Raw genomic sequence first — 13,123 nt, 5'->3', positions numbered from 1 at the left:
CTTGAGAAATAGGAGCAGTTAACGCTTCATCAAAGGAGATAGTGAGTGTTGAGGCTGTAGCAGCCAAAGATTTTAGTCGCCCGGACTAAAATTTTTGGCTGTTTGAGTCTCGATTGATAGTTTTCAATAACCTGCCAGCTCCGGTCATCAATAGTCCACATCTAATGAGTTTTAATGCACTTGCAGGGTGTGCCAGAGAATTAATTCTTGTATCCAATTTCGGTGCTAAATGGAACAGTTAATTTTCTGGCGCACTCTGATAATGGGTAAATTTGTCAGGCGAGGTCTCAGATAATCTAGAGGTCAAGAGGCACTGATGTTTTATATTGAACAGCCGCTCTGCATTATTTCCTATATGCGGTAAGCAGTGACAGAAATTGCATCTCCAAGTATTGCAAATTTTAGTGTATGTATAGAGAGGTTATCATCAAGATTATTCTGCATTAGTTACGACCTCAATTTTATCAAACCAATGAAGTAGTAGTATAGATACATACCTTCTGCACAGGTCAATATGAAAGACCTTTGTTAAGGAGAGATTTCCCCCCTCTTCCCCCCGTTTCTGCGCCCACTCATTTTTCGGCACTCACGGTCCATTTAGTGCCCCCTCCCGCTCCCCATGGCCCCTCTGGTCCCGGGGCCGGGCCCGCTCCGTACTTATGATTCACTTGCCTCCCCTTGCCCCACCGCGCATTTGCCCTCCTCCATGCTCTCCCTCGCACATTTTGTATCAATGCTTCACCAATAGATTTCGCTGTCTGGTCTTTCGGTTCGCGTTCCTCCACAGTTTTTCGTGTTTTGCATTTGATGGGGTCCGCGGCCGGAGCCAGCAGCCCCCGAGACTCTAATACAACTCCTCGTTTAGTTCAGCTTGCCTCTGCTCTTGCGACGTATGAGCGCGGACGGACCAAGCCACTACTCGATTCCACCTTGCTTCCTTCCATCACCTTCACCTTGCCAAGTCGCCGCCTCCGACACCGATCTGTGCTTGCACATTTCAAGCTAGGAATGGCATTGGCTCCTTAGTCATCCCCCCGGTCGCCGCCTCCGACACCGGTCTGTGCTCTGCACTTTCCAAGCTAGGAATGGCACGGGATTGTCCATCCTCCATCCTTGTGCAAGGCTAAATTTTTGGAAGGGAGCCTGGTTTCCGGCTCCCACCCCCCTTATTGTCGCCCTCCACTCGCCCATTAGTTTGATATAGCCCCGCCCGCCATTTTTGTATTCATAGTTAAGTTCTGTTTGTAGTTCTGATTTTGTAAGTTCAATAAATGCACCCCTTTTGAGAGCTTCCGATGATGGATTTCACGCGTCATTAGAGGTTCATCTCTTTCGTGGTCTGAGGAAGCTCCAAAAAGCCCATAAGGCGTTTGGTGCATCCCCCTCCCCCAAGTTTAGCCTCCCTCTCTCTTTTCCTCCATTTTGGAGGTGGTCCCTCGGTTTCCCCCTATTTTCACCATATTGGCTGAGCCCCTCGGGATCCCCCCATTCAACCACCGTGACTGAGCCCCTCCCCCCCTCTCAGTCTCGTTCATGGTCCCTCGGGCCGGATAGATCGTCGCTCCTCCGATCTAGTTGTAGATTCAGTCCATGGTTCGCAGACCCATTTGCTCTTGCCTCAAATAAGCCTTTTTTTTCTCTGATTCACACCCCCTCTGATATGTTACAAGATTTATTTTTGCAAACTTGATATTTATGTTTTTCTCTCTATTTTGTTCTCCTCGCCTATGTAAGGGCACCTGTCCGCTCGAGTTTTTTGTAAAAATTTGCGAACGGTTTTCTCACTAATGTTCGATCCATTCGGGGATCATTCTCTTTATTTTTTTGTGAATTATCGCCTCATGTTCATGGGGATCACACTATTATCTCACTAAGGTTCGATCCATTTTGGGATCACTCTCTATTTTTCTCACTGTGTTGTGTTTCGCACGAAGCGTTTCACACACTTTTATCTCACCAAGGTACGATCCAAACGGGGATCACTCTCTATTTTCTCACCAAGGTACGATCCAAACGGGGATCACTCTCTATTTTCTCACTGTGTTGTGATTCGCACGAAGCGTTTCACACACTTTTATCTCACCAAGGTACGATCCAAACGGGGATCACTCTCTATTTTCTCACCAAGGTACGATCCAAACGGGGATCACTCTCTATTTTCTCACCAAGGTACGATCCAAACGGGGATCACTCTCTATTTTCTCACTGTGTTGTGATTCGCACCAAGCGTTTCACACACTTTTATCTCACCAAGGTACGATCCATTTTGGGATCACTCTTTATTTTCTCACTGTGTTGTGATACGCTCGAAGCTTTTCGCACACTTTTATCTCTCACGCACTAGTTTTCCACCTAGCGGCCAATCAAGATGGCCTCCAAAGAAGACCCACCCGCGTCTGTAAATCTCGCCGAGCTCCTCGTTGCCAAGAGTGCCAACACGCATGCACGAGCCCTCGCCATCAACTCATCTTTCAAAGAAAATCTCACGTCTGAAAACGTTGAAAAATTCAGACCAGCCTACGATCGACTTTCAGAGCTTCAAGTGAAACATGATTGTATCCTTGAAGAAATTATGTCTTTAAACACTACGCTCCCGAAAAGACAGCAAATCGAAGTTCAGAAAAATCAAGCGACCTTCGATGACATCATTCTGGAGGCGAAATCCCTCTTTCACGAGCATCTCCCGCAGAACGATAAAACACGAGACCCTCCGGTGTCCCCCTCTCCCACCCCTTCCGTCTTGACACCCGCTTCGGCCGTGCGCCTGCCGCGCCTCGAGATCCCGCGCTTCTCGGGACTCATAAATGAGTGGCGGACGTTTTACAACCTTTTCCGAGTCAGCATCCATGACTCCCCGGTTTTAAACACGGTAGAGAAGTTTCAATACTTGATCAGCTCACTGAACGGCGAAGCCCTTGACCTTGTCCGCGGTCTTGATGTCACTGAAGGCAATTATTCTGTCGCTTGGGACATACTTTGCCAGCGCTTCAATTCAGAGCGCCGCCACGTTTTTCACCACTACAGCAGCCTTCTTGGCCTTCCCGAGGTCACGAAGCCATACCACATCTCTCCGTTCCTCTCAAAATTGAGGGAGCACACGCAGGCGCTTGATGCTCTCAAGCACCCGCTATCATCATACGACCCCCTATTGATCACTGTCCTGTTTCAAAAAATCGCGCCTCACTACCGCCGGCGCCTCGAAGAGCACCGTGGTGATACATCATCTTTTCCCAGAGTTGAAGAATTAGTTCGATTCCTCGAAAAGGAATGCATAGCCTCTGATGACCCGTTGTTAATGAATTTATCAAAGGACAATTCAAAGGATTCTTCTCAAGCAGATTCCTCTCAAAATCAATCAAAATATCCTATGAAAGGAAAATTTGATGCTAAAAGCAAGGCTCTTATCGCAAGTAAAGCCCCATATCCTTGCGCTCTTTGTTCTGAGGCTCATTACCTGGCAAACTGTCCAGAATTTACGTCAAAGGACGTAAAGGATCGCAAGGCCATTATCTCAGAGCTCGGGCGATGTTATGCCTGCTTCGGAAGACATTTTCTCTCAGAATGCATGTCCACGAGAGTTTGTAGCGTGTGCCGCGACAAAACTCACAACACTCTTTTGCATCAAGACAAACCCGCGTCGCCATCTTCTTCAGATTCGCAACCCTGCATTTCGTCACCCAAAACCCTCTTAGGCACTTTTCAACCAGAAAAGTCGGAAGTCCTACTAGCCACGGTTAAGGTTTTGCTGACATCTCCCAAAGGCTTCATGTACATTCGTGCAATCCTGGACTCTGCGTCTCAAAGCACCATTCTCACCACCCGTTGCGCCCACAAGTTGAAGCTACCCCTGCTGCACTCCAGCACCGAAGTTAATGGATTGTCCCAGTCCTCAGTGTCTCCTCAGGGCATCGCTCACGTCTCCATCTCGACTCGCGACCGTCAAAAGGTGGCGGTTGATCATCCTGTCTTAGTCATCGACGAAATCACAGGTTCTACCCCTTCGTTGCCGATCGATCCATCTGTTCGTGAACGAGTTAAGGATTGGCCTCTGGCCGACCCCGAGTTTGACATCCCTGGGGGCCGAATCGACCTACTTCTTGGCGCTGATCTGTATGCTGACATTCTACTCGGAAAACCTATTCAATTAGGCCCTTCGTTGCCAGTTGCTATGGAAACCAAATTTGGATTTGTTCTCTTAGGACCCGCCCCTACGACGCCGAGTCATACCCGAGTTTTAATCACTTCCTTGCACAATCGAACTTCAGATCTTCATCATGCCATTCAGCATTTCTGGGAGTTGGAAGAACCAAGGCCTCGCTCACTCCCCCCTCCTCCAGCTGATCCTGCTGAAACCAACTTCGTTACAACCACTGAAAGAAGTCCTTCCGGGAGATTCATTGTTCGGCTACCTTTTTCTGACTCGCCATCTAAACTTGGAGAATCCAGCCTTCAAGCAAAGCGAAGATTTAATGCCCTGGAGAGACGTTTCAGACTTCAACCCGACTTCAAAGCTCAATACATTAAATTCATGGAAGAATTTCAGGAATCCGGTTTCATGGAGCCAGCCCCACCAGACGTCTTGAATCGTCCACACATGTTCTTGCCTCACCACGGAGTTTTTAAAGAAACTGGAGCTGGTCCTAAAATTCGCGTTGTGTTCGACGCCAGTTTAAAGTCTTCCTCAGGCTTCTCCCTTAATCAAATTCTGCACACAGGCCCAAAACTTCTGAACGATATTCGGAGCGTTCTGCTCAATTTTCGGCGCCATACTATTGTATTTTCCTGCGACATACGTCAAATGTATCTTCAAGTCCAACTTCACGCAGAAGATAGGCCGTTTCATCTCATTTACTGGCGCATCTCAGAAAATGAACCTCTGCGGATTTTTATGTTGACCACCGTGACCTTTGGCGTTGCAAGTTCGGCCTTTTTAGCCATCCGCTCAGTCCAGCAGCTGGCCAAAGATTATCAGAACGAATTCCCAAGAGCTTCAAAAATTTTGTTTGATGACACCTATTGCGATGACATCATTTCCGGTGGCGATTCCGTCGAAGAAGCTATTCTTTTGCGTGATGAACTCATAAAGCTCCTCGAAAAAGGACAATTTTCTCTAAGAAAATGGACGAGCAATTCGAAAGCTCTCCTACAAGACTTTTCTGCCGATCACTTAGAAACACCCATTCATTGGAAGGATCATCAAGTCACTTCTCTGTCTATTTTAGGGCTGCAATGGGTGCCCTCTGATGACGCATTCACCTATTATATTCAAGATCTCGGTCGCCCCGTGACTAAACGCGGCGTCATCTCTACAATAGCAACCATATTTGACCCATGTGGCTGGGTCACTCCCACAATTTTCCTCATGAAGGTCTTTATGCAGCAATTATGGCTCTTAAAGTCCGAATGGGACGATCCTTTACCCCCTTTTCTTCAAGAAAAATGGGGAAGCTTCCTGAAGGACCTCCCTGCTCTTAAGCTCATTAGAATGCCAAGACAACTTTGTCCACCAGGCTCCCAGATAGAACTACACGGATTCTCCGATGCAAGCGATTTTGGCTATTGTTGTGTCATTTATTTTCGCTTCCACACTCCTGATGGAAAAACAGATACTTCACTAATCATAGCAAAGTCCAAAGTTGCCCCTCTAAAACGGGTCAACACACCTAGACTTGAGCTTCAGGCAGCCACGCTGCTCTCAACCTTGCTGACCTACGTGGTCCCACACCTTCGCCAAAGTTACACTTTGGAAGACATTTATAACTGGTCTGACTCAACCACAACTTTGCAGTGGATACAAACGCCCTCCTATAAATTGAAGACTTTCATCGCCAATCGCGTGGCCTCTATTCAAGAAAATTTTCCTGAGGCCCGATGGGGCTACGTCAAAAGCTCAGAAAATCCGGCTGATTTAGGTTCCCGCGGTGTTTTGGCTTCAAAACTATTGGAAAACGACCTTTGGTGGAAAGGTCCCCCTTGGTTGCGTTCACCCCATTCAAGTTGGCCTAGTCCCTCCAAGGTAACTCTCTCAGACGAAAGTGAAGTTTATAGGTCAGAACTCCGCGAGACACGCTGGGTTCTCGTCACCGAAACATGCGCTGTTGACATATTTTCTCGGATTTCGGATTGGGATAAATTACAGCGAATTTTGGCTTACGTCTTTCGATTCAAGCACAATGCACTCAACCCAAAGGACCGTCGCACAGGCCCCCTTGTTCCGGCAGAATTCAAAGCCGCTGAAAGGGTCACCGTACGAAAGGCTCAAATCGACTCATTTAAAGACGATATCAAACGTTTGAAAGCCAATAAAGAGAGCTCAACTAGACTCCGCCGTCTAAATCCTTTTTTGGACCCGGACGGACTCATCAGAGTTGGAGGACGTCTGTCTCACGCCCCAATTTCCGCTGATCGTAAACACCCGTTGATTTTACCGAAAAGTCACGCACTGACGAAGTCACTAATCAAATATTTTCATGTTACGTTCCTCCACGCGGGGCCCCAGCTCCTGCAGTCCCTCCTATTCCAGCGTTACTGGATTTTGGCCGGTCGCGCGGCAATAAAATCCGTGCTCCAGGCTTGTTTGCCATGTTTCCGCATAAATCCCACAAATAGACTGGCTCTCATGGGTGATTTACCAGACTCCAGAGTGACACCCTCGCGTGTTTTTGAATCAACTGGCGTTGATTACGCTGGCCCTTTTAAAGTAAAGGCCTCTACTTTAAGATTTGCGCGTGAGGTCAAGACCTACCTTTGCGTCTTCATATGCATGTCTACTAAAGCAGTACACTTGGAGCTGGCCCAGGATCTCACTGCTGACACCTTCATTGCCGCCCTCACGCGATTTTCTTCACGTCGAGGCGCACCCTCCGACCTTTATTCTGATTGCGGAACCCAATTTACCGGCGCCTCCCGAGAACTTAAGCAAGCTCAAAAGGCCCTTGTTGCCGAACTTAAAGACAGTCCAGAACTCACAAAAATGGCTCAAACTTTCCACATTCGTTTTCACTTCAATGCCCCAGCCGCTCCTCACATGGGTGGTCTCTGGGAGGCAGCAGTAAAAAGTGCAAAGGCTCACCTCGCAAGAGTCATCCATGGACAACTTCTGACCTTCACCGAACTGGACACATTAATCTGTCGTATTGAGGCTATGCTTAACTCAAGGCCTTTGACGCCTTTATCAAGTGACCCTTCGGACCTCACTCCACTCACGCCAGCCCATTTCATTATTGGAAGTTCCATCGCCACTCCTGTTGAGCGACTGCACGGAGAAAAGCCTTTGACCTCTTTGAAGCGATGGCACCGCGTGCAGGCCATGGCTCAATCGTTATGGAGGCGCTGGAGCTTAGAATACCTCCACACCTTACAATCACGTGCAAAATGGAACAAAGTCGAGAAAAATCTCCAAATTGACGACTTAGTGCTTTTGCACGATCCACAACTCCCGCCCTACCAGTGGCAGCTTGGTCGGGTCACGGAGACCTTTCCAGGAAAAGACGGCCATGTAAGGGTCGCAACTGTCCGCACCGCCACTGGGGAGTATAAGCGCCCTGTGGTGAAGCTTTACCCTTTGCCCATCTCTGATGAAGAAACGCTCGATTAAGAGCGCAATATTGGCAACATCGCAACTTACGCACCATTTCTAAAGAAGCTGAAGCCCGCTACCGTGTTATGTCATTTTTCTCACGATGGCGCTCTCCTACAATTACTTAGTTTCCTGTTTTGACTATTAGCCGTTCAAACATCCTCGCTACTCAGCTCGGATCCCCTCCCCAAAATTTTGGGGGTTCTCTCAAAATCGTTCGCCAAACTCTGGCTCCTGGCAGTTTCGGCCCTGTCTCTTCAGTCAGTCTCTTTTCGCACTGTTTTTCGTCACGTTGTTATATTTCTATCGCTCTCGCCAGCATGGATCTTTCGCCCGACTCAATTTCTCGGCTCCTACTTGGACAACGCCTCACCGGTGAAGTGATCAACGCTTATTTCGACCTCCTGCAGAAAAGAGCTGATCATGGAGAAAAACCCTGCATCAAAACTTTCGACACTTTCGTTTGGATAGCCTTCAAGAACTTTGGATTCAAAGCCATCACCGACCGGCTGAAAAACACCGATTTAAGCGCGATCGATCTCCTTTTAATTCCTCATCACAGCATCGAACGGCAACACTGGAGCTTGGCAGTTGCAGACCTCAGATCCCGAGCCATCATTTGGTTCGACAGTTATTTTGACGACTGCGTGAAAGGCATTTCTGATCTCCGAAGTATCCTCCAGCAGCTTTTTCCAAAAGAAGATGTGACGTCATGGCCCGCCTGGATGGCAGCCTCCCCTAAACAACCTCAAAAAAACTACACAGATTGCGGCGTTTACACGTGTGTCTTCGCGGAAGCTGTTTCACGCAAGGCGGAAATCCGACTTTCACCAAAACAACTTAGGGGACTACATCTCCGCATCACCTTGAAAAATCAGCTTTTCGCAGAACGCGCTTCCTCTATAGCACTCACACCATCCAAGATCAGACTGGCCTGCAGGACCCTGTACCCTCCGCCCTCATCCTCCCTCGCGCGTTCGGTGACCACTCTTCGCCCCAACGTTCTGCAGCGCATGCGCGCTTACCTGCACAAGTACCAGGACAAAGCTCATCCAAAGCCATTCTTTCTTAAGGATCACCCAACAAAAAGAGAAAGATTGTACCCGCGTGACATCATTCGGATCCTGAACTCAGTTACTTCATAATCATAATATCTATCTCGTGATAGTTGCCATGTTGCCAACTTCCTTTAAGTTTTCTTTTCAAATATTTTTTCTCCTAAGTGTGTTTAGTTTTTTAAGAATTTTTGGAGACGACCGTCACCTCACGGCGGGCGGTCATTTCACCACAATTAGCCCCTTAAGTTATCTATAAGTCTCTTGTTTTTTGAAAGTTTTTCCCCAATTTTTTTTTCCTTTTGTAGGCATTCACAGTTTTAGCATAAGTCTTAGATTTTAGATAAGCCATCCATTTATGATGTTTTAGTTTCTGTTGAAATGTCCCGACATTTCAAGGCGGGCGGTATGTTAAGGAGAGATTTCCCCCCTCTTCCCCCCGTTTCTGCGCCCACTCATTTTTCGGCACTCACGGTCCATTTAGTGCCCCCTCCCGCTCCCCATGGCCCCTCTGGTCCCGGGGCCGGGCCCGCTCCGTACTTATGATTCACTTGCCTCCCCTTGCCCCACCGCGCATTTGCCCTCCTCCATGCTCTCCCTCGCACATTTTGTATCAATGCTTCACCAATAGATTTCGCTGTCTGGTCTTTCGGTTCGCGTTCCTCCACAGTTTTTCGTGTTTTGCATTTGATGGGGTCCGCGGCCGGAGCCAGCAGCCCCCGAGACTCTAATACAGCTCCTCGTTTAGTTCAGCTTGCCTCTGCTCTTGCGACGTATGAGCGCGGACGGACCAAGCCACTACTCGATTCCACCTTGCTTCCTTCCATCACCTTCACCTTGCCAAGTCGCCGCCTCCGACACCGATCTGTGCTTGCACATTTCAAGCTAGGAATGGCATTGGCTCCTTAGTCATCCCCCCGGTCGCCGCCTCCGACACCGGTCTGTGCTCTGCACTTTCCAAGCTAGGAATGGCACGGGATTGTCCATCCTCCATCCTTGTGCAAGGCTAAATTTTTGGAAGGGAGCCTGGTTTCCGGCTCCCACCCCCCTTATTGTCGCCCTCCACTCGCCCATTAGTTTGATATAGCCCCGCCCGCCATTTTTGTATTCATAGTTAAGTTCTGTTTGTAGTTCTGATTTTGTAAGTTCAATAAATGCACCCCTTTTGAGAGCTTCCGATGATGGATTTCACGCGTCATTAGAGGTTCATCTCTTTCGTGGTCTGAGGAAGCTCCAAAAAGCCCATAAGGCGTTTGGTGCATCCCCCTCCCCCAAGTTTAGCCTCCCTCTCTCTTTTCCTCCATTTTGGAGGTGGTCCCTCGGTTTCCCCCTATTTTCACCATATTGGCTGAGCCCCTCGGGATCCCCCCATTCAACCACCGTGACTGAGCCCCTCCCCCCCTCTCAGTCTCGTTCATGGTCCAATTGACGACTTAGTGCTTTTGCACGATCCACAACTCCCGCCCTACCAGTGGCAGCTTGGTCGGGTCACGGAGACCTTTCCAGGAAAAGACGGCCATGTAAGGGTCGCAACTGTCCGCACCGCCACTGGGGAGTATAAGCGCCCTGTGGTGAAGCTTTACCCTTTGCCCATCTCTGATGAAGAAACGCTCGATTAAGAGCGCAATATTGGCAACATCGCAACTTACGCACCATTTCTAAAGAAGCTGAAGCCCGCTACCGTGTTATGTCATTTTTCTCACGATGGCGCTCTCCTACAATTACTTAGTTTCCTGTTTTGACTATTAGCCGTTCAAACATCCTCGCTACTCAGCTCGGATCCCCTCCCCAAAATTTTGGGGGTTCTCTCAAAATCGTTCGCCAAACTCTGGCTCCTGGCAGTTTCGGCCCTGTCTCTTCAGTCAGTCTCTTTTCGCACTGTTTTTCGTCACGTTGTTATATTTCTATCGCTCTCGCCAGCATGGATCTTTCGCCCGACTCAATTTCTCGGCTCCTACTTGGACAACGCCTCACCGGTGAAGTGATCAACGCTTATTTCGACCTCCTGCAGAAAAGAGCTGATCATGGAGAAAAACCCTGCATCAAAACTTTCGACACTTTCGTTTGGATAGCCTTCAAGAACTTTGGATTCAAAGCCATCACCGACCGGCTGAAAAACACCGATTTAAGCGCGATCGATCTCCTTTTAATTCCTCATCACAGCATCGAACGGCAACACTGGAGCTTGGCAGTTGCAGACCTCAGATCCCGAGCCATCATTTGGTTCGACAGTTATTTTGACGACTGCGTGAAAGGCATTTCTGATCTCCGAAGTATCCTCCAGCAGCTTTTTCCAAAAGAAGATGTGACGTCATGGCCCGCCTGGATGGCAGCCTCCCCTAAACAACCTCAAAAAAACTACACAGATTGCGGCGTTTACACGTGTGTCTTCGCGGAAGCTGTTTCACGCAAGGCGGAAATCCGACTTTCACCAAAACAACTTAGGGGACTACATCTCCGCATCACCTTGAAAAATCAGCTTTTCGCAGAACGCGCTTCCTCTATAGCACTCACACCATCCAAGATCAGACTGGCCTGCAGGACCCTGTACCCTCCGCCCTCATCCTCCCTCGCGCGTTCGGTGACCACTCTTCGCCCCAACGTTCTGCAGCGCATGCGCGCTTACCTGCACAAGTACCAGGACAAAGCTCATCCAAAGCCATTCTTTCTTAAGGATCACCCAACAAAAAGAGAAAGATTGTACCCGCGTGACATCATTCGGATCCTGAACTCAGTTACTTCATAATCATAATATCTATCTCGTGATAGTTGCCATGTTGCCAACTTCCTTTAAGTTTTCTTTTCAAATATTTTTTCTCCTAAGTGTGTTTAGTTTTTTAAGAATTTTTGGAGACGACCGTCACCTCACGGCGGGCGGTCATTTCACCACAATTAGCCCCTTAAGTTATCTATAAGTCTCTTGTTTTTTGAAAGTTTTTCCCCAATTTTTTTTTCCTTTTGTAGGCATTCACAGTTTTAGCATAAGTCTTAGATTTTAGATAAGCCATCCATTTATGATGTTTTAGTTTCTGTTGAAATGTCCCGACATTTCAAGGCGGGCGGTATGTTAAGGAGAGATTTCCCCCCTCTTCCCCCCGTTTCTGCGCCCACTCATTTTTCGGCACTCACGGTCCATTTAGTGCCCCCTCCCGCTCCCCATGGCCCCTCTGGTCCCGGGGCCGGGCCCGCTCCGTACTTATGATTCACTTGCCTCCCCTTGCCCCACCGCGCATTTGCCCTCCTCCATGCTCTCCCTCGCACATTTTGTATCAATGCTTCACCAATAGATTTCGCTGTCTGGTCTTTCGGTTCGCGTTCCTCCACAGTTTTTCGTGTTTTGCATTTGATGGGGTCCGCGGCCGGAGCCAGCAGCCCCCGAGACTCTAATACAGCTCCTCGTTTAGTTCAGCTTGCCTCTGCTCTTGCGACGTATGAGCGCGGACGGACCAAGCCACTACTCGATTCCACCTTGCTTCCTTCCATCACCTTCACCTTGCCAAGTCGCCGCCTCCGACACCGATCTGTGCTTGCACATTTCAAGCTAGGAATGGCATTGGCTCCTTAGTCATCCCCCCGGTCGCCGCCTCCGACACCGGTCTGTGCTCTGCACTTTCCAAGCTAGGAATGGCACGGGATTGTCCATCCTCCATCCTTGTGCAAGGCTAAATTTTTGGAAGGGAGCCTGGTTTCCGGCTCCCACCCCCCTTATTGTCGCCCTCCACTCGCCCATTAGTTTGATATAGCCCCGCCCGCCATTTTTGTATTCATAGTTAAGTTCTGTTTGTAGTTCTGATTTTGTAAGTTCAATAAATGCACCCCTTTTGAGAGCTTCCGATGATGGATTTCACGCGTCATTAGAGGTTCATCTCTTTCGTGGTCTGAGGAAGCTCCAAAAAGCCCATAAGGCGTTTGGTGCATCCCCCTCCCCCAAGTTTAGCCTCCCTCTCTCTTTTCCTCCATTTTGGAGGTGGTCCCTCGGTTTCCCCCTATTTTCACCATATTGGCTGAGCCCCTCGGGATCCCCCCATTCAACCACCGTGACTGAGCCCCTCGTTAAGGAGAGATTTCCCCCCTCTTCCCCCCGTTTCTGCGCCCACTCATTTTTCGGCACTCACGGTCCATTTAGTGCCCCCTCCCGCTCCCCATGGCCCCTCTGGTCCCGGGGCCGGGCCCGCTCCGTACTTATGATTCACTTGCCTCCCCTTGCCCCACCGCGCATTTGCCCTCCTCCATGCTCTCCCTCGCACATTTTGTATCAATGCTTCACCAATAGATTTCGCTGTCTGGTCTTTCGGTTCGCGTTCCTCCACAGTTTTTCGTGTTTTGCATTTGATGGGGTCCGCGGCCGGAGCCAGCAGCCCCCGAGACTCTAATACAGCTCCTCGTTTAGTTCAGCTTGCCTCTGCTCTTGCGACGTATGAGCGCGGACGGACCAAGCCACTACTCGATTCCACCTTGCTTCCTTCCATCACCTTCACCTTGCCAAGTC

The 13,123-nt window shown here is 49.0% G+C and overlaps 1 protein-coding gene and 1 long non-coding RNA gene across 2 annotated transcripts in view; one reads left to right on the top strand and one right to left on the bottom strand.

The window, feature by feature from the left end:
- LOC140224083 (uncharacterized) overlaps positions 1 to 13,123 on the bottom strand; it is a 51,786-nt gene that overhangs the window by 31,386 nt on the left and 7,277 nt on the right. Inside the window, exon 2 of the long non-coding RNA XR_011899332.1 lies at positions 498 to 523. This is a non-coding gene — a long non-coding RNA (uncharacterized lncRNA). The remainder of the gene's footprint in view (positions 1 to 497; positions 524 to 13,123) is intronic.
- On the top strand, positions 7,646 to 12,677 carry LOC140223975 (uncharacterized). Its single transcript, XM_072296614.1, has 2 exons — positions 7,646 to 8,712; positions 10,364 to 12,677. The coding sequence occupies exons 1-2, from the start codon at positions 7,900 to 7,902 to the stop codon at positions 11,378 to 11,380; spliced, it is 1,830 nt and encodes a 609-aa protein (XP_072152715.1). The 5' UTR covers positions 7,646 to 7,899; the 3' UTR covers positions 11,381 to 12,677.

The sequence above is a fragment of the Bemisia tabaci genome, chromosome 2 (genome assembly GCF_918797505.1).
Source record: "Bemisia tabaci chromosome 2, PGI_BMITA_v3".
In the NCBI taxonomy this organism is placed as follows: Eukaryota; Metazoa; Arthropoda; class Insecta; order Hemiptera; family Aleyrodidae; genus Bemisia; species Bemisia tabaci.
This window is presented reverse-complemented; position numbering and strand designations above follow the sequence as displayed.

Excerpts from the sequence above, each read along its gene's own strand:
- LOC140223975 (XM_072296614.1), top strand. The coding sequence starts at position 7,900 with ATGGATCTTTCGCCCGACTCAATTTCTCGGCTCCTACTTGGACAACGC. Across the intron at positions 8,713-10,363 it reads TCATTCGGATCCTGAACTCA|TTTCCTGTTTTGACTATTAG; the intron begins GTTACTTCATAA and ends ACAATTACTTAG.